Below are 22,519 nucleotides of genomic sequence, written 5' to 3'. Positions count from 1 at the left end.
AAAGCGAGAAAAACCCCATCATGTATAAAGAATTGTCTTTAAACTATATCAATATTTGTACAAGTCGAAATATTATAAACAAATCACTTTAATAACAATATATTCTGTCCAACTTTTATTCTTATAAACAAAAGTGTTATTCTCAAATTTTAATTATTTAATAAATTATGGGATTTGATAGAGGAACCTGATCATATGAGTAACGTTTGTCCAGGATGGAATGGGAAAAGCTGTAAAAGCTGCCACACCTATTGTGATTGGTGGACATGGTAAAAAAGGGCAGTTGTTTTGTCCATACTATACTCACTTTGATAAGAAACAACTAGTTTTTGCATAACCGATTTTGAAAAGCAAGAATCTCTCTCTCCAGCAAGAACGAGCTCACAAAAACAGCAAGGGTTTGTCAGTCCAGGCTGAAAATATATGCATAGATAGTGGTTTAATGCCAAGGCCGACGACAGACCTGATAAAGTTATCGATGGAAAGTCTCAAGTTATTTCGTTGTGTGTTGTGTTTTGCATCCTAATATTGTAATATCCATTCCTGTGTTATAAAGAAATATAGATCATTTCACTTTGCATTTTGATTACATGGAGTCCATAGCTAGAGTTAGTTGTGTCGAGTTTGATTAAAGTCTATATCAACTAGAGTTAGTTGGTGCACTGACAATAGAGTTATTGCATGCTTAGTTTTATTTTGTAATAGAGTTGTTACAAGGAGGAGGGATTAAGAGTTCAATTTTTATGTTTGCAAGGATTTTTAATCTGAATCTTAGCTCTTTAATTTTTGGAACTGTTGGTGGTATTTGAGGAAGGAGATTTTCATGTAAACTCTCTTGTTCTTTACTTTAATCATTAATTTTCGTACATTGTCAAAGGACCTGATCCATTAACTTGTGGTGTACATATACAGGACATCAAAAAGAGATAGGCTCAATTTATGCTGTTTATAAGTAATTTTTAAAATGTTATTTTTAGTTTACTAATTTTTCACGGTATCCAAAAAAGGGGCAAAAAAATTATTCAGCTAACTTATTCAGCTAGGCTCTAGCGTACTTAAAGATGGGCCAATCAGGCCAAGAGATAATTTCATTTAATTTGACAAATCACATACTGGTAACCACTATCTAGTTGTCTTTTATATTGTCTTTTATATTTCTTCTGAATAGCTAGGCACGCACGTACTAGTTGCAATAAAAAATGCAAGCTATGGTCACCAAAATCCTAATAATGGGTCCACCATCACAATTATTCGTCTTTTTTTATGTCTTTTATTATAGAGAAGAATATGTGGTTTAGAATAATAGCAGACATACTCATACGGCCTACTTTTTAATATATTAATTCGTACTTTGATCATAAATATAAAAGTTAGAAATTTAAAATTTGAGCGATTGAAGTTTAAAAATAATATTTTGACATGCATTTTATTCGAAAAAAGTTTGAAGTTTTAGAAATGGAAGTCCCAAAAATTCAAAAATAAATTTGGCAACTTGAAAAATATTTTAAAATTAAAATTTTAAAATCTGATCAAATTTCATAGACAATTAATAAGTATTTCAAAAGAAAATTTCAAAATCTACTCTCAAAATTTATGACCAAATACTAATTAAGTTAATAGGTGATACCTTGGTGCATTTGACATATACTACCTTTGTCTCAAAACACTAATCATATTTTTTATCTACACGTCCTTTAAGAAAGATTAGTTAGGAGGGATATTGTTATATACTCCTCCCATTCCTTTTTAGCGGTTGTATTTCGATTTTTGAAAATTAATTTGATTAATTTTTGAAGTAAAATTAAATTATATTAATTTGATCTTTTAAAATAAAAATGTAGATATTTCGAAACTATACAATAAATTACAATATTTTTCATATCAATATTATGAAAAGAGACATTTTAAAATGTTAGTCAAAGTTCATATATATTGTTTGATTCTCAAAAAAAATCTGTAACAACTAATTAAAAGGAACGGAGGGAGTATTTTACCCTTATTTATTATGTCTAGATATAATATCACTTCATTGATATCTTTATTTATGTGGCATAATTAAGATTTTTATAGTCTTCAAACAAAATTACTACTAAAGATAAATAAAATTAATTTTATTTTGAACTTCTAAAAATAATACTCCCTCTATTTCATATTAACTGAATTTTTAGAGTTTTTTTCATTGTTTAAAAATAGTTGAATTGTTCAAAGTTCAAGAGAAATGTTTGAAACTTTTTCTATATTTACCCTTTTTATTAATGAAGGTTTGTAATTTCGTAGGAGTAGACTACAATACTTACAAAGTTATATTCCAATAATGGACTACTTGTATTTATGATTTCACATCTAATCATCTTTATGATGCCGATTAAACAACAGGGTAACAGAGAAAAATATGATTCAAATTTTATTCTTGAATATTTTTCTTAATATGTGTGCATTATCTTTAAAATTCAACTAATATGGAATAGAGGAAGTAAGTATTTTAAGATAAATATTTGTAATAAGGATGAGAATATTTTAAGACCGAGAAAGTGCATAAGTATACATAGATGGCAAAACATATTATTTAATGAAAACCTTTCAACATCTAAACCTATCACATCGTACAAACCGATCGATTTCTATAATCGTTAGGTATGGGTTGTTATTTTTATAACAAAAAGTAATTTGTCCCTTATTAATTATTGTACTTTTATTAATTCTTTGTTATAAGTTGCTCATTTTTATAGCAAAAAAGCAATTTCTCCCTTTTTTATTATTGTACTTTTATTAATTCTTTGTTAATGAACGTCATATATGATCGTTTTAGTGTCTCGACTACAATGAGCCAAAAAGTAGAGATGTGCATCTTTTAAAATAAAGGAACAAAATTTCCAAGAGGAAAACAATTAAAATGTTGAAGCAATTACTAAGCCGTTATTATAGCAAAGGGTTATTATAGCAAAGGGAGCAAAAGTCAAAAGACGATACATGATAGTGGAAGAGTGAGCTTATACCATCATCTCACATGTCAAAATAAAAAAGTTACCCCCTTTGTTAATTAGCATGCTTAAAATAGATAAGAAGAAAGAGAATACGATCGATAAGGTGTCTATAATTAGATCAACCAATGTAGTACATAGGGTCAGGGACTTTGAAAGTCCGAGCTCCAACGTTTTCTCCAATCAGATCACTCCATTGATCACCAATATTACCAACAATTCTATATCCAGCCTTCACCAATTCTGTTCTCTTGCTCGATTTAAATTGCGCTGCTGATCCCGTATCATTTTCTACCCTGTAAAGTCATCAATCATCCGGTCAAACAAATTTACATAAATTAAAACGATAAACAAAAATATATACTGTAATAATAACATATATATATGTGTGGGGTTATAAGAGCATTTCATTAACAGTGAAAATATGAAATTTGAAAGTACATAGAATTAAAAGGTCATTTTTCTAAACACCTATTAAAATGAAAAATTAAAAGGGGATGAGTAGAACATATTGCTTACTTTAGTATAAGCTTTTCCCAGTTGCTATAACCAACATTCTTGAGATTGACAATCCTTACTTGTCTAAAATTCTCTCGAGTCCCAGTAATGAAAACAGGCTTGATCCCTAGAGACAACACAGTCTTGTATACACCCAGTATCGAAGGAATAGCTGGGGCTCTTCCCTCCGCGACCCACAAATTAAACTTTGTATGGTTGTACGGTTTAGCCCTGCACAAAAATGCATCGGATCTGGTTGTTCACATATATATCTATCTAGCTTCTACTTTGAAAACATATATATAGTTGGTCACAAGTATATTAAGTTTTCAAATTAGACGCTACTATAGCTCTATTTATGAAATCTTTTCAAATAATAATAATCATGTTTAATTTCTTATTATTATTTTTACCCGAAAGCAACGTCGGATCGAGCGTAGTAAGGAGCATTTGAGAGAGTGGTCTCATCAATATCAAATACCCAAACGTCCTTTCCATCATCGCTAAGTTTGAGGCCTTTGGCATACTCAATAGCCTGCTTGGCTACATACTCACAATCGTGGCGATATTGTTTGCCCAACATGTAGTGACCTACATAGTTTGTACACTCTTTAGGCACCAATTTCCAGTTTTGGAGGTTGTTAGTCTCCACGGCGAGACGCCAACTAAGACAGTCCAATTGTGGGACGGTATAACCAGCAGAACCAGTCTGTGGCCTTAGACGGTGAATTTCTACCACTTGGCTTATGACCTTATCTTCGACATTATTAGAGGCCAATGCCAGGGCTACTATAGTAGCAAAAAACAAGAGAAAAGTGAAAGACCTCATATTATGGTTTTAACAAAATCTATGGAAGAAAAGAAAGAAGAGGTGAGATCTCATTGCATGGGATAGGGTGGCTTAAATAAGAGCCTCATTAATCTCAATTGTCTCAAAAGCAATCAAACAGCTTGGTGATCACGTGTTTCACAACATGAATTATGATTTGACAGGACAAGCATTCTCTGGCTTTCTATGGCTATTTTTTATTTCCTTTGATATTTTAAAAACTCATTAAAGAGATAAGAAATTATGGAGGAAATAATTAATACTACGTTTTTAGGCTTTGAAAAAGTTATTTATTTGGAATCAGAGGGAGTAATAACATTTTTTGTTGGGCTTAACTTATTTTTTGGGGCTTATAAGTTGTTTTAAATAAGTTAAGTAGATTTAATTATTTTTTAAAATTTATTTTTAACACAAAATAACTTTAAGTTGACTAGCCAAACATTCAGAAAAACTGAAAATAACTTATAAACCAATCCAAACAAGCTCTTGAGCTAATTTAACGTATTTTTATGATTCTCACAATTATTATACTAATGACATCGATATTAGAAAAAAACAAAAGAATTTACTACCCCTTTCATTATGTGGTGTTTTTAATTTGGATACAACTCTTACAAAAAATATTTATTACTAAAAAAGTAAAATGCATTTTTACTAACTTATCTTATATCTTTAAAAAAATGTAGCTCTTTAGTATTTTTTTGGTTCTGTAAATCATATTAATAAATCATTAATGTCTTTTTAATTATGTGAAATACCATTTATTTTTAACAAAAATAAAAAATTTAAAAGAGAAAATAGTCAAATACCCCACAATCTATTATCGAATTTTTAACTACACACATATACTTTACGGGTGTCCTATTACCCCCTGATTTTTTTAAAAATAGAATATATACCACCCTAAAACTAGACAACCACATTCTTAGCTGTCATTTTAAATTTTTTATATTATTTTTCTCTCTTTATCCAATTTTTCATTAATTACAAAGAGATCTTTATTCTTACTTTATTTCTTTTTTTTTCTCTATTTTGTTTTTCATTCCCTTGTTCATTTTTATTTTTTCATCACTTTATACCATCCTTCAAACATCTTAACGAGTTTAATTACCCGTCTCTTTTCCTCTTAGTTTTTTTTTATTGTGTTCCTTCTTTGTCTTCATCACACCAAATTTGCAATACTTTATTTACGAGTTGCCGATTATGTTTAACAAAAAGTCAAATGTATTATAAAAATATTTTATAAAAAATTAAAAGTAAAATGAAAAATAAGGAGAAAAGGAAAAAATAAAGTTTTAAGATTTTTTTTTGGTCTTCACTCTCTCAAAGAGAGTAAATACACTCATCTTGCCACACAAGCATTTAGGGAGATGATAATTTCAATTTTAAACAGTTCAGGTAGGTGATAGGACCCCGTGAAAATTGAGTGTGTAATTGAAAATTCGGTTATAGCTTGAGAAGGTTTTTGGCTATTTTCTCAAATTTAAAACATCATTGAGCCTATATGAATGGACTTACTCATAATTAAAAGCTGGTCAAATCTATTTTTAAGTCAGTTTTTTACTTCTGAAAGTGTTTGACAAATATAAAAATAACTTAAAATAAGTTTAAAATGACTTAAAATAAGTTAAAAATTAAAAATAGGCTTCCCTCTACTTTTTATTTTTTGACTTAAAAGTTATTTAAATTTAATTTTTTATTTTTAATTTAAAAACTACTTTTTAAAAAACTAATTTAAACAAACTTTTATTATTTTTAACGTATAAGCAGAATTTCTTTAAACGTTAAAAGATTGTATGACTTTTGACTTAGTTATTTTGTCGAACGAATAAATAACCATCGGTCTGGCATGGTTTTGACATCCCACTTTCTCACCACCAACCCCTTTAACAGAGATAATAACAAAATAAAAAACCCTCCAGTCTGTTAAATTATAATGTTACAGTTTAACTTTTGATCGTTGAACCTACAATTAAAAGTAATTTTACAATAAAAATAATTATAATAAAATAAGAAGTATTTTTTTAATTTTAATTTTTTAATTAAAGTAGAATAAATATTTGCTAATAAAAAAATATATTATTAGAAAAAAATATGTTCAAAAAGAAAATAAATAATATATTTATTTGAAAAAGAGCATTTTTGACTCATTAAATAATAATAAGGGCATTTATGGATCAAAGTATTGACGGTAAGACCATTTTTGAACCAAATTATAAACGGAAGACATTTTTATTCATTTCAAATAGTTTAAGGATATTTTTAATCTTTTTTTTCCAAATTAAAATAAAGAGCCGTGCAAGTCTGAGTTTTAAATACTTTCTGCTATTTGTTCTTTTTTTTAGTCTATTTTAAAAAAATATTACCCTATTATAATTAAAATAATTTAATTTTAAATTTTTTCTAAATAATATAATTTTTAACCACACAAATATCTAAATATTTTTTTAAATCACAAATTTTAAATTTTTTCTTTTTTTATAAATATTATGCCAACTTAAAGAGTGTCACATCAAATAAGAAGTGGAGGTAATATTGCAGTTTCACGTGTTCAAGTATGGTCATTGTGCCTGGCGGATGTAAAATTTCTAAAGTGTTTGAAATCTAAAGTATCTAAATTACGTCATTTACAAGTTGGGTTAATTACAGTAAACATTCTTATAGTATGATTAGTTTTGAATACTGTACCGGGATGAAAGTTTAAAATCAAATATTTATGCCCCATATACTATATGAAATACTGCAGTTACACCCCCTATGAGATATGTCTCTGTAATCAAATGTATTAAAATAGAATTATTAACAAGTTAATTATTATAAATAAGAAGTTTGTATGTATTAGGCTTTATGAAATTTAATATCGTAGAAGATTAATATTTGTGCTGAAAATATTTATTCATTCATTTGATTAAACTACAAAAATTATTTTTTGAACATTTATTTTTCGAAAATTACAAATAAGAAATGACCAAAAATTACTTAATAAGATATAGTGACTATTAGTAATAATTTTCCTATACTTTGAACATTTAAGTTTTCTATATTTTTACTAATTATAAATATCATTTTGTTTTAGTTGGTATTTTGTTCTTTCGCTTAAAAATTATTTGAAAACTATATAAGAAACTTTTTGTTCATAATTCGAATTCATCTTTTAATAATCATAATTTAATATACTTAATTTAGAATATATCTTATAAAAGGTGAGTGTAGAATTTTATAATATAAGAAGCGTAAATATTTGATTTCGAAATACAAAGAATGCATCCAAAATTGAGGTATATCCAATTTGACAGATCTTCAAAATATGATCATTGGTCGCATGAATTCTTCTTCTAAAATCTCTCCTACATAATCTTTCTCAATTTGATGACTTGAGTTTGTTAAAAAAAATTTAAAGAAAAATATTTGCTTACAAAAATATTCTTTACAAATCTAGTGAAAATGATGTGGAAAAGATTTTGAGATACAATTGTATCTTTAATCATGTTAATATATGCATTCGAACCTATTGCATTACTAATTATGCATAGAAATTCAGGATATTAGTAATACATGTCTCAATACACAATAGAGGGGTCGTTTGGTAGAGTGTATTAAAATAATGCTAAATAAAGTGTATTAGTAATGCTTGCATTAATTATACATAGTGTTACGTCGAAAATGGACAGAGTGTAAAATTAATTTCAACTTTATAAGAAAAAATCAATTTTAGTAAAAGAGGAGTCGCCACTTAATTTTTTAAAGAAATTAAGAAAACTTAATTTAAAAGACCCTAACAGATTTAAGTCTTAAAAATTCAGAGAAAAAGGTACGAGGTTCTTATTTCCACTTTGAGAAGGTGTTAAGCATTCAAAGTGGCCGCTAACGCGCGGTTATCCGACGATTTAAAAAATTATTTGACTAACTTTTGAAAATATTAATTTAAAAGGAAACGAAGACTTTAAAATTATTATTATTTTTAGAAAAATGATCAAACTTAAACATTTGAAAATAATACACATGTGTATATATAAAAAAAAGTAAAAAAAATTCATCGAATGACTAAGTAAAAGTAGAAAATCATTTAAAGAGTAAATTAACATGAATTGGTTTATCTTTAGGGGAATCTAATTAATTTAAAATAAATTAAAATTAATATTTAAGCAAGCATAAATAACATAAGTAAATAAATTATTACAATCTGAATCAATATAAATAAACAATAAATATTTCATGTAAATATGGCCCGACACTTAATTTCTATACGCATGCACTAAGCTGTTGGGCCATCTGTGTTTTGGGCTTTAAGCACAATTTCACTGTATATCGCAGCTATATATACACTGTACATCAGTGTATACAGCCACCAGTTTTCTTGTATATCAGATATACATGAACTGTATATCAGTCGGTTTGTGCTCCAACACCTGTAAAGACACTTAGTAAATGTGTTAATAATGAATAAATAATAATAATAATATAAAAATAAAACCCGTCTTATGAACATGGGAGGCCTTAGAAATCGACGGTAATTTCTTCATCGACCAATTTTAACTTACAAAAATATAATATATATTCACTGTTGATTTAAATAAAAATTTCAAAGGGTAAACAATTCCCTAATTACAAAGCAATAACCAAAGTGAGTCAACCCAAAATTAATCATAGCAATAAAATATACATATATCATTAATGGTAGGAAAACAATAATAATAATAATTTAAAACCCCTTAAGAAATAATCTAACAATATGAAAAGTAATAGCGATAAGTATAAAAAAAATAAGAACAAACAATGATACAATAAATGCGTGTCAACAAAAATATCATATATGTGAAATTATGAATTAATTAATAATTTTACCCACTACACATATCACTTTACATAAAACGAAACAAAACTAATGCTCTATAACTAGGCAATTCATTAGAAAAGGAAGAAAATCTAATTTCAGTCCACTAGCAAAAGTTATAACTAAATGAAAACATAAATTAGTCCGTTCAAACAACATAACATATATAAACTTAACTAAATTTCCGTCTTTTAAAATGGGGAGGCCTCAAAAATTGACGGAGAGATTTTTTCATTGGCTATGGGACCAAAAATGAAGTGTGTTTGGACGGAAAAGAAGAGGATTTTGGTGGTTGTTGGTTGGTTTTAATGGAGAAATATGAAGGAGAGGGATAAAAGTAGTGAAGAAGAGTTAAAGTTGGTGTTATTTATAGTGAGGGTGAGGGAGAGAGTGGAGAAGAAAAATAAATATTATGAGAGTATTTTTTTTAGGAAAAATTAGAGATGAGAGAGAAAGAGTTTGAAAATGGTTGTATAGGTGTAGGAAATTGTAGTGTATAGGTGTTGGACTTTTGTTGTATTTGTTGATGGGTGTGGTTTTTTAGGAAGAATAAGAGAGGAGAGAAAGAGAGAGTTTGAAAATGATTATATAGGCATAGATGAACATTTTCTCAAACGACAATGATATAGATGAGCCAAACTCTTAACTGATGGCATAAATGAGCCTTTTCTCAAAGTTCGATGACATATTTGAGCCTTTTTTCTAAAAAATAACATGCATTGCATAAAAATAATTATTTACAAAAATATCCTCAATAATTATGATGAAAAAGATGTAAAAGGGATTTTGAGGGGTAATTGGGTCTTTAACCATAATAATGCAATCATTAAATCCCCTTGCAGTACTAATACCTAAAAATTCATAGTATTAGTAATGCAGGCCTTAATACACAATAGAGTGTATAACTGTAACATTCCTCAAAATGCTCACAAGTGCCTTAAGAATGCCTTGGGAATAGACTGCTCATGTAATATATTATCCTTAATCTTTTTGACAAATTCGAATTCGGAATATCAATTAAGGGGTCAAAACCTGCGGAAAAATAGTCTCGGTGGATTTTTAGGGCCTGTATATCAAAAGATAGATTTTTCAAAGAAACTGCGCAAACCAGTAAAGTGCGCAGCAAGTCCGCGTCGCGGACTTGCTCACCTCCGCGTCGTGGATCTCGCAATGGTTTTCTGGCCGAATTTAGTTTTTAATAAGGGCACTTTAGACTTTTTCTTAATTCTTAGCTAATGAACCTAGACGTTTTTAGGACCTAATTCAGCTTTATAAATTAACATAAACATCTAATTCTATTCATTTTTCTACAATTCACCTACTCAAATATTTCTCTCTATACAAAAGACTCTCAAGGACTTCATTGAAGACTTCAAGTAAATTCACTCAAGCTCTCCATCAAAATCTCTAGTTCTTCCAAATTATTTGGTTTCCTCACTCAAGTTTTCTATCAAATTAAAATATTGTATTTTATAGGTTTTATGATCTCTATCCGAATTGCATGAATTATGATTCAAATTATGACTATGACTCTATTTTGATATAATTTGATGGTTATTGCATTGAATTGAAGAGTTTTCCATGAATTCTCCTATTTTTCTCTAAGGTTCGTGATGTAAATTATGAGTATTTTCAATTATACTTTCTAATGATTCCATATTTATGACTTATGTATGAATTGATAGAAAGTAAATGATCATGCATGTTTTCAAGTCAATTACATGATTTTTAAGTCAATTGGTTATGCAATTGAGTTATACTCTAAGGTCATGGTATGAATTTCATGCAAGTTATGAAGTAAGGTGACTTAGGGCCCTATTGGTGACTTAGGGCCTAACTATATGAATTATGAAGATATAATTGTAATGATGAAAGGACAATTCTCACATTACGAGTATGTTACGAAAATGAGCTATTCTATCATTTCAAACATATGATCATGACTATGATATATAAAATTATGATTTTATGATGTATGTATTCCGTGGAATTTGACTTAGCACCGAGTGGACTTGAGGTTGGGGCCATACCAAAAGCCCTAGTAGCAACCTCATGTCTCTTAAACTACGTGCCACCGTAGGTTTCCTTCATGGCTTAGCTATTGGATCCACATATAACGTATGTATGACCCGCCTTGCGGGGTAGAGTCTACCTTGACAAGTAGATTCCTCTTTTCTTCGTTGTATGGGGAGACAATAGAATTCCATGTTATAGCTCGCATTGGCTTATTGTCGGTTATGGTTCCTATCCCACTTACGTATAATCTCTTATGTATGCCATGATTTTTAAATTATGCTTTTTAAAATGCTTTGGTCAATATAATTTTCTCATGACTTTACTTATCTCATCTTATCATGTCTTTTACTTGACCATTGCATCTCATGATTTACGTTGCATGTCATGCCCTCACACTTAGTACATTCCAACATACTAATGCATATTTTTTTCTACATTGTCTCATAATGTAGGAGTTGAGGTTGAAGATCATATTCGTCCACGTGGCTAGTTAAACTTTTCTATCCGGCGGTGTTTGTGGTGAGTCCTCATTTGTCGAGGACTAGTCATCGAGTTGACTATCGTTTTCAAAGACTTTTGTTATGTTTCATATTGAGGGTGAGCTAGGGACATGTCTTATCCCCCCGCCCATGCTTACGAGTAGAGACATCAAGTTGGACAAATGTTTCGAGTCTATGTTGTCATGTGACATTCTTCATTTACTATTCATGGTTTAGACTCTCTTATGATGTTTTCGCTTTTACTTTACCTTATGATATGTACAAGAGGCTTGGTTGGAGCCCTTTGGGGTTTCGATCGCCGTGTTATGACTAGGTCCTAGGTCGGGTCGTGACAATAACTAATTACATGCAATGAAAAAGTGTACCAAACAAGATACTACTAATACACTTAATTAATGCATGTATTGTTTTTTTCTAACACACTCTATCAAACGATCCAGAGTGTATTAGTAATGCAAGCATTAGTTATACATACACTGAAAAAAATATACCAAACAAGGTACGAATAACACACAAAGCTACTGCATGTATTATTTTTTTCTATACACTCTACCAAACTACCCGTAAGATGTTGGGCTACTAGAAATAGACAATTTTCTATTTGTCCTTAATGTACAACAGCCTAATTTAACTATATTTTGTTTGTTTTTTCATGTAATTGTATACAACCCACCTAGTTTTTTAATTTACAACAGGCTGCTTCCAAATTATGCCATTACCATTTTTCATACACGATCTAACTCGTCCTCCCAAATCTCAACCATTGTATTATTAGATTAAAAAAAATATGCACAACTGGCGGTTTCTATTAGTATGGCCTTAGTGGAAAAGGCTCAGGTAACAAATGATTGTGTCAAGTCTAATGATGATAATAGTGTTGAAGATTGTTTAATAAGAAAAATATTTTCATCATTAAATGAAAATACAAGTTATGCAATATTCAAGTCGGAAAGAGATACTATAGTTAACAAAATTAAATACTTCCTTCGTTTTAATTTATGCGACACTTTTGAAATTTCGAAATCTATGACAATATGAGTTGTTGTTTTCACCAAAAAGTAGTTTCTCCCTTTTTCATTATTTGTACGTTTAGTAGTTCTTTACTAAAAGAAGCTTAATTATTTAATTAATGAACGTGCTAACTCTCTAGAGTCTTGTTTATTTATAAGATAAAGGAATGCAATTGCCAAGAGGGGAAAAAATAATTGGAGAAATTCTTTATTATGACAAAGGGAGGGGGAAAAGGAAAGTCAAAGACATGATACATCATTACTGGAACAGTAGCAAAATAAAAAAAGCTACTCCCTTTATTAATTAGCAAGTTTAATTAAAATTGCTTAGAATTAAGGATGATCAACCAATGTAGTACATAGGGTCAGGGACTTTGAAATATGTCATGATGAGTAATATTTTGTATGGTTATAAGAACATTTCACTACCGGTAAAATATGATATCTTAAAGTACACTAGAGTTTCAAATTATAAGGAGATGATTAGAAGTATATATTGCTTATTACTTTAGTACGAGCTTTAGCCAGTTACTATAACCAGCTTTCTTGAGTTTGTCAATCCTTGATTGTCTGAAAGTCTCTGAAGCCCCTATTATCAAAACGGGTTTGATCCCTACAGATAACTGTGTTTTGTATACGATCGAGTATCGAAGGAATGACGGGCAACTTTCCCTCCCCCATCCACTCATTAAACTTTGTAGCGTTAAATGCAATAGCCCTACACAAAATTACGTATGAGATCGATAAAAAAAAATTACTATGATTGATTTTTTTTGTTACTCAAAAGCAACATCAGATCGAGCGTAGTAAGGAAGATTGGAGAGAGTGGTCTCATCAACATCAAATACCCAAACGTCCTTTCCATCTCCGTTAAGTTTGAAGCCTTTGGCATACTCAATAGCCTGCTTGGCTACATACTCACAGTCACGTTGATATTGTTTGCCCAACATGTAGTGACCTACATAATTTTCACACTGTTTAGGCACTAATTTCCAGTCCCTGAGGTTGTTGGTTTCCACGGTGAACAGTTCAATTGTGGGACGCGGTAACCAGCAGTACCGGTCTGTGGCCTTAGACGGTGAATTTCTATCACTTGGCTTATGACCTCATTTTCTACATTAGAGGCCGATGCCACGGCTACTATCACTTGATTCTCTCTTATTTGTTTACGTACTGTTAAATTCTTTTTTATTTACTAATTGTCAATTATTGTACAATAAAAAAGATCGTGTTTGGCAGGTAGTACATGTATTTTATTAATTCATCATAACACTTAATTTTCACATAATTTTATGCTTCTTACAATTATTAAATTAACGACAAGGATATTAGAAATAAACAATAAGAAGAAGAAGATACCGGATCAGGATTTTATTGAATATTGAATAAATAAACAGCCATGTGCGTGGCGAGGCTTTGACATTCCACTTAATTAGAAGCTCTCCACCAACCCGACCCCTCAAATGAGATAACAATAAAAATAAGGAAAAGTCGGCCAACCTGTTGAAAAATAAGGCACTTGTTTAAGTGGCTCCACTTTTTAGTAATAATAGGATTATTATAGATTTTATTTTTAAAAAATATGTTATATTGTTTGTTTAATTTTGTTCGTCTTATTTTTTAGTTCATTTAAAAAAATATATTTTCGTTTTGTCATTCTTTTAATTTCAATTTTCTACCTAGTATGTTTAAGACTTTCGTGTATTCTACGTATCTTTAGTTTAAGATTAAAAGATTCAAACATTTTATTTATTTTTTAAAACATCAAACTCTGTAAATTAAAAATCAGACAAACAAATTCAAATGAATGGAATACTATTTATAAAAAAGGTTTTAAAAAAATCATATAAAAACTAAAAACTTTGCATCTAAAAATAACATTTTAAGAATTATACTAACAACTTTGCACATGAATATAAAAAAAAATTGACCTTAGGCCACTAAAATTTTTGAGTCGCCCCTCGAGCGAAGAAGGTGATGACATTGCAGGGAGTAATCGACAACATGAGGCAATGGAGTGCAACTTTGTCAATCCAAGTGATCTTTTACACTCGCGGCCACTTCAGCCCTGTGATGAGCACTCAAATACACTTGCCACTGCAATTGCATCTGGTTTCGATGTTGGGCAGTCAAAGGAGTTACTACAAAATGGAGGAGCTTTCCGAAATAGAGGTGCTTGCAAACCAAGTTATATGGTCGGGCTGACATCTAGTGCGTCTAACTGGTTTTTTTAACTCTGGTTCCTTCTTTTCTTATTGGGCTGATCTAGCCGTCTTCAGTCTTTCCTTGATGTTATACCTCGATACATTTTATGGCAGTTTCCGGAGTCCCTGAGCTACGAGATACCCCGTATAATGATTTCTATAGTCCTTGAATGTGAAGTAAGAGGATTCAGGCATGGGATCCTTCCTTTATCTTCATTCCGGAACCACTTTTAATTTAATATCAGCTTTTCCATTTTGATCTCAATCTCAATTTTAATATCAGCTTATCCAATAATGGGAGTAGGAAATTAAAAAGGTATAGACTTACTTTAATATGAGCTTTAACCAAGAAGTGTAACCGGCTTTCCTCAGATTGGTAATTCTGGCTTGTCTGGTAAACTCTGGAGTTCCTGTTAGGATAACGGGCTTGATCCCAAGACACAACACCGTCTTATATAAACCAAGTGTTGCTGGAATTGCTGGTGCTTTTCTCTCCATCACCCACGCATTAAACTTCGTACTGTTGAACGCTTTTGCCCTGAAAATTAACAATAAAAAGCATAATGAGACCACTTATACTAGCTGAGCTGAAATTAGTTTTGATGTATGATTGACAAACATGTACGGAAGAAAAACGAGGTCCTTACCCAAAGGCAACATCAGATCGAGCGTAGTAAGTGTTGGGTGTTTGTCCCGATTTAGCTAGTCCTTTTTCTCATTCTTTCTAACATGACAGTATTTACAATGTAGTCCTAACGGGCTTTGATAGTTTTGTGGGGGGAGGGGGAGAAACTGTTCCACAAGTGATACGTTATCACTTGTGTGAACCTCTTTGTATTCCAAGTGATTTGTGTGAGGTTATTTCTCTCGATATTTTGTACTCTACTATTTACAGTGGATTGCTCATCTCCTCTTGTGAATGTAGGTCGGTTGACCGAACCACATTAAATGTTTGTGTCTCTTTTGATATATTTCTCGTTTGTCTTCTTACTTGTAGTCTTTCGAGGTTTGCTTTGCTAGCTTCCGTATGACACCTAATTATTTTTTATCCTAACAGTAAGGAAGATTTGAGAGAGTGGTCTCATCAATATCAAAGACCCAAACGTCCTTTCCGTCTCCTCTAAGTTTAAGGCCATTGGCATACTCAATTGCTGCATCGGCCACGGCCTCGCAGTCACGTCGATATTGTTTGCCTAACATGTAGTGACCTACATAATTTGTACACTCTTTAGGCACCAATTTCCAGTCCTTGAGGTTGTTGGTTTCCACGGCGAGGCTCCAGCTAAGACAGTCCATTTGTGGGACGTGGTAACCAGCAGTACCGGTCTATAGCCTTAGACGGTGAATTTCTACCACTTGGCTTATGACCTCATCTTCCACATTAGAGGCTAATGCCACGGTTACTATAGTTGCAAAAAACAAGAGAATAGTGAAAGACCTTATGTTATGATCTTAATAAAATTATAAAAGTGTTATAAAATAAACTAACTTAGCATAATAAGAAAGAGAGATTAAAAGAAAATAAGGAGCAGATATAATTTTTATATAGAAACAATGACTATTTATAGCCATTGCAAATCTGAGATTGATACAAGTTGAGGAATCAACTTGGACGACAAAGCATGGTGGAGAAGAAAAATGTGGAGAAAAAGGAAGGAAAAGAAAGAGGGAAAGGGACAACCACCAGCATAACGCTCCCCCTTGGATGTCCACATGTAGTGTGTCTCATTAAATTTTTTATAAGAAATAATATACATAATTATTCTAAACACCCATAGATGTTGTGTCTCGTTAAAACCTTATTAGAAAAAATTCAGTAGGAAAAAGTCTAATGGAGGAAAAAGAATACACACATCTAATAATACGCCTTGATTGCTGCCTCATTAAAAACCTTACCAGGAAAACCCAGTGGGACAAAACCTTGGTTAAAGGAAAAAGAGTGCAACACATATTTTATTCCCCTTGATGAAAACTTCATTTAAAATATTGGAGACGACGCATTCCAATCTTATATCGTAGCTTTTCAAAAGTTGATGTTGGTAATGTCTTTGTGAATAAATCTGCAAGATTATCACTAGAACGAACTTGTTGTACATCAATATCACCATTCTTCTAGAGATCATGTATGAAGAATAATTTTGGTAAAATATCTTTCGTTATGTCTCTTTTTATAAAACCACCTTTCAATTGAGTTATATACGCAACATTGTATTCGAATATAACTGTGGGTACTTCGACATCATTTTTCAAGTGGCATCTTTCTTTGATAATCGATCTCAACCACACACATTCACTACCTGCTTCATGAATTGCTATTATTTCAGCATGATTTGAAGAAGTAGCAACAATAGACTGCTTTGTAGATCGCCATGATATAGCAGTCCTCCATGTGTAAATAGATAGCCTCTCTAAGATCGATCGTTATGTGTGTCTGATAAATAACCTATATCTGCATAACCAATAAGATCTGCACAACCTTTGTTAGTACAAAATAAACCTATATCAATGGCACTCTTTAGGTATGGCAAAATATGTTTGATACCGTTCCAATGCCTTTGCGTTGGGGATGAACTATACCTTGCTAGCAAATTAACAGAAAATGTTATATCAGGTCTGGTTGCATTGGCAATATACATAAGTGCACCAATTGCACTAAGATATGGTACTTAAGGACCAAAAAGTTCTTCATCCTCTTCTAGAGGTCGAAATAGATCTTTTTCCACTTCAAGTGATCGAACAACCATTGGAATACTTAATGGATGTGCTTTGTCCATGTAAAATCATTTTAAAATTTTCTCAGTATAGGCAGATTGGTGGACAAAGACCCCGTCTGCTAAATGTTCAATTTGCAGACCCACACAATATTTTATCTTTCCAAGATCTTTCATCTCAAATTCTTTGTTTAGATATTAAATTGCCTTTTGGACCTTTTCAGGGCTTCCAATGAGATTTATGTCATCAACATAAACGGCGAGTATAACAAACTCTGATTTCGTTTTCTTAATAAAAACACATGGAAAAATGACATCATTTATATAACCTTCTTTTATTAAGTACTCACTAAGGCAATTATACCACATACGCCCTGATTATTTTAGACCATATAATGATCTTTGCAATTTCATTGAGTATATCTCCTAAGACTTATTACATGTTTCAAGCAATTTTAAGCTTCTGGGTTTTCATGTAAATTTTATTATCAAGTGAACCATAAAGGTAAGTTGTAACTACATCCATTAGATATATTTTAAGATTTTTATGTACAGCTAAACTGATGAGATATCGAAAAGTTATTCCATCCATAACATGTGAATATGTTTTTTCATAGTTAACTCCGGATCTTTGAGAGAATCCTTGTGCAACAAGGCATGCCTTGTGTCATACAATTTCATTTCTCTCATTTCATTTTCGCACAAAAACCCATTTAAAGCCAACTAGTTTTAAACCTTCAGGGGTTTGGACTACAGGTCCAAAACCTCACGTTTAACAAGTGAGTCTAATTCTGATTGAGTTGTCTTTTGCTATTCTAGCCAATCACATCTATGTCGACATTCTTCGATGGATTTAGGCTCAAAACTTTCACTGTCTTGCATGAGGTTAAGTGCAACATTATATGCAAAAATATTATCCACCATAATTTTTTATTGATCTAAATTTATCTCATTATCGGTAGAACTTATTGAAAGTTCTTCATTCACTTGAGTGTCAGATTCACTGATCTCTTCAGAAATATCAAGATTACTCAAATCTTGACCTTCTTCGGAAGGTTCTTTTGTAGTATCATTTTTGCTATCCCTCACGCTTCTCTTTCTAGGATTTTTATCCTTTGAACCCAATGGTCTACCACACTTCAGCCGTGTTTGGAATTTAAAGGTATGATACTAGTAGATGGTCCTTTTGTGATATCAATCCGGATAGGCAGATTTACTAGAGGGATATGTGACTTCGTTATCCATTTCAAAACAGTAAATACATCTAGCATTTGATTTGCTATTTTCCGTAACTAGATGATCTTTTGGACCTCCTACTCACATGTGTGGGTGTGTGGATCAAAATGAGATAGTGATGAAACTTTTCACGTAATTTCTTTTTCGGGTTCCTTTTTCTCTCTCCCTAATTATGAAAAAGTTATTTCATCAAACCGACAATCTGCAAATCGAGCAGTGAATAAGTCTCTAATCAACGGTTCAAGGTATCAAATTATGGAGGGTGAGTCAAACCCAACATAAATGCACAACCTTAATTAAGGGGCCATTTTTGTACTTTGTGGTGGTGCTATAGGCACGTATACCGCACAACCAATAATCATCAAAAACTTGGAATGTAAATTTTCCAGCATTATCAAGATGAATATCCTTAATTGGATAATCTGAGAATTGCGCCCTTAATCTTTTTATTTGTTCTAAAAACTTCGCAAACGTTAGGTTGCGAGATGATAAGAGACACACATGAGACCATATAGATGATGCATCAATTAGGACCATAAAATAACTAAACAATCCACTAGGTGGATGAATAGGTCCACATATATTTCCATGTATACGCTCTAAAAAGTCAAGAGATTCGATGCCAACCTTCAAGGTTAATGGTCTGACAATTAATTTGCATTGATAACAATCAGCACATGAAAATTCATTATTTGTAAAAATCTTCTGGTTTTTAACGGATGTCTAGTTGAATTTTAAAGGATTCGTCTTATCATTATTAATCTAGGTTGACCTATTCGATCATACCATAGCACAAATATATTTAGATCAGTAAACTTCTGATTTATGATCAAATGTGCTCAAATTGCATTAATTTTTGCAGAATATAGGCCAGATGACAAAGTTGATTATTTTTTCAAAATATATCTCTCGCCTAAAACACTCTTGGTTATACCAAGATATTCAGTATTTATTTCATTTAGTGTTTCAACAAGATATCCATTTCTGCGGATATCTTTAAAACTTAATAAGTTTCTTGAGAATTTAGAAGAGAATAGTGCACCGTTTATAACAATCTTTATCTTCTTAGGCAGAAATATAATAGCTCTTTCAAAGCATTCAATCATTTTTGAATTACCAGAAATTGTAGTAACATTTGCTTTTCTTCTAAGCAAGTTGGAAAATATTTCTCATCTTTAAAAATAACATTAGTTGTTCCACTATCAATTATACAAATATCCTCATGATTGATCATTGATCCAAACAAAATTTGAGGCATATTCATTTCTCTTTAAAAAGAAATAAGGTAAATATTATAATTAATACATGACTCATTACATAAATTTTATTTATTTACATGGACTAGAAATATCATTTAGTACACACAAATAAAAAAGAAATTATTTAAATATTATTAGGCTTATCAATATTCATATTTTCTTCTCAAAAATTAAATAAATCAGCTACATCCAGATGCATAGGCTCAATATTATCTTCAGATATAAAATTTGTCTCTGGATTATTTTTTGCCCTCTTCAAGGATGCCTGATTAGCTGAACTAGACATTTTGACGATCGACAAGTTCGCAATCAGTGTCCCATACCTCCACATCTATGACATATACTTTCTCAATTTTTCTTTGGTAGAGCTTCTGTCTTTTCAGTCTTCTTTTTATACTGTTGATCATTTTTCGGTGCCAGCCGAGTATCATGATTATAATTTCTTCTTCGACCACGACCACGACTGAGTCCATTACCTCTTTCTCATTGATTATTATTTGTCTGATTCACTTCAGGGAGTGACAGAACCAGCGGATCGACTATCATAATTTTTTATTAGTAGTTCATTGTGGCGTTCAACAATCAGAAAGTGAAAAATTAATTCAGAATATTTTTTAAAACCTTTTTTATGATATTACTGCTACAAGAGCATATTCGCGGGTGGACATGTGTAGTATGTTTTTTCAAGTTTATCTTGCTTAGTAATTTCTTCTTTGCATAAATTTAATTGAACTATAATCTAAACAAGGCAGAATTATATTTAGTTATATTTTTAAAATTCATTAATATCAAATTTAACCAATCATGATGTGCTTGTGGAAGTATGACCAACTTCAGGTGGTTATATTTTTCCTTTAAATTTTTCCACAGTTTAAGGGAGTTCTTTTAATGTGAGATATTATAATTTTAATCCCTAGTCAAGATGGTGACGGAGAAATATTATGGCTTTGGCATAGTCTTGAAAGATCATCGCAGTTTACAACATGTGTTCACTCAGAGAGACTTGAATTTGAAGCAAAGGAGGTGGATGGAATTGCTAAAGGACTATGATATCACTATTCTTTATTATCCGAGAAAAGCTAATGTAGTGGCCGATGCCTTCAGCAGAAATGCAGGGAGAATGGGAAGTCTAGCTCATTTACAGGTTTCCAAACGTCCATTGGCTAGAGAGGTTCAAACTCTGGCTAATGACTTTATGAGGTTGGAAGTGACAAAGAAAGGAGGGTTTTGGCCTGTGTAGAGGCAAGATCTTCTTTCCTCGACAAGATTAAACAAAAATAGTTTGATGATGAGAAGCTGAGCCGAATACGTGATATGGTCTTGCAGAGAGAGGCCAAAGAGGTTGTGATCGATGAGAAAGGCATCTTGAGGATTAAGGGGAGGGTATGTGTGCCCCGTATTGATAATTTGATTCAGACTATTCTTGCAGAGGCTCACAGTTCGAGGTACTCTATACATCCTGGTGCAACCAAGATGTATCGCGATCTGAGACAACATTATTGGTGGAGCAGAATAAAGCGTGACATTGTTGATTTTATTGCCCATTGTCCAAATTGTCAGCAGGTAAAATATGAGCATCAAAGGCCTGGAGAGACACTTCAAAGAATATCTATTCCTAAATGAAAGTGGGAAATGATTGCAATGGATTTTGTGGTCGGCCTTCCAAAGACATTAGGTAAGTTTAATTCGATATGGGTGATTGTTGACAAGTTAACTAAGTCTGCTCACTTCATTCCAGTCAAGGTGACTTATGATGTAGAGAAGTTAGCCAAACTTTATATCCGCGAGATTATTCGATTAAATGGAGTTCCGATTTCTATCATATCAGATAGAGGTACGCAATTTACTTCTAACTTTTAGAGGACCTTGCATGCTGAGTTAGGTACTAGATTGGATCTTAGTACTGCATTTCACCCTCAGACCGATGGGCAGTCTGAGAGGACAATTCAAGTGTTGGAGGATATGTTTTATGCATACGTGATATATTTTGGTGGTCATTGAGATTAGTTCCTACCCTTGGTAGAGTTTTTGTATAATAATAGCTGTCACTCGAGTATTGATATGACTCTGTTTAAGGCATTGTATAGGAGAAGATGTAGGTCTCCTATTGGTTGGTTTGATGCGTTTGAGGTGATACCTTGGGGAAGTGATCTTTTGAGAGAATCATTAGAGAAGGTGAAATTCATTCAGGAGAAACTTCTAGCAGCTCAGAGCAGGTAGAAGGAGTATGCAGACCGAAAGGTCAGGGACATGGAGTTTATGGAGGGAGAGCAAGTGTTGTTGAAGGTTTCACCAATGAAATGTGTGGTGAGATTCGGTAAGCGAGGTAAGCTCAGTCCGAGGTATATTGGGTCGTTTGAAGTTCTTAAGCGTATTGGAGAGGTGGCCTATGACTTAGCTTTACCTTCAGGTTTGTCCAGAGTATACCAGTGTTTCATGTG

At 31.7% G+C, this 22,519-nt stretch overlaps 1 protein-coding gene and 2 pseudogenes across 1 annotated transcript; all 3 read right to left on the bottom strand.

Annotated features, from left to right (window-relative positions):
- Positions 1–2,896: 2,896 nt before the first annotated feature.
- LOC129899359 (acid phosphatase 1-like) lies at positions 2,897–4,357 on the bottom strand. The gene is made up of 3 exons (XM_055974300.1): positions 3,893–4,357; positions 3,501–3,710; positions 2,897–3,277 (listed from the first exon to the last, which is right to left on the bottom strand). The coding sequence occupies exons 1-3, from the start codon at positions 4,306–4,308 to the stop codon at positions 3,103–3,105; spliced, it is 801 nt and encodes a 266-aa protein (XP_055830275.1). The 5' UTR covers positions 4,309–4,357; the 3' UTR covers positions 2,897–3,102.
- Positions 4,358–13,171: 8,814 nt separating this feature from the next.
- Positions 13,172–14,069, bottom strand: LOC129900118 (acid phosphatase 1-like; annotated as a pseudogene).
- A 556-nt stretch (positions 14,070–14,625) lies between these two features.
- LOC129900117 (acid phosphatase 1-like) lies at positions 14,626–16,444 on the bottom strand (annotated as a pseudogene).
- Between the last annotated feature and the right edge of the window lie 6,075 nt (positions 16,445–22,519).

Source organism: Solanum dulcamara, chromosome 8 (assembly GCF_947179165.1).
Source record: "Solanum dulcamara chromosome 8, daSolDulc1.2, whole genome shotgun sequence".
Classification (NCBI taxonomy): domain Eukaryota; kingdom Viridiplantae; phylum Streptophyta; class Magnoliopsida; order Solanales; family Solanaceae; genus Solanum; species Solanum dulcamara.
This window is presented reverse-complemented; position numbering and strand designations above follow the sequence as displayed.

Coding starts and splice junctions, on each gene's coding strand:
- LOC129899359 (XM_055974300.1), bottom strand. CDS start 4,308: ATGAGGTCTTTCACTTTTCTCTTGTTTTTTGCTACTATAGTAGCCCTG. Junction 3,711..3,892: donor CGATCCGACGTTGCTTTCGG/GTAAAAATAATA, acceptor ATTTTTGTGCAG/GGCTAAACCGTACAACCATA. Junction 3,278..3,500: donor TGGGAAAAGCTTATACTAAA/GTAAGCAATATG, acceptor ATGACTTTACAG/GGTAGAAAATGATACGGGAT.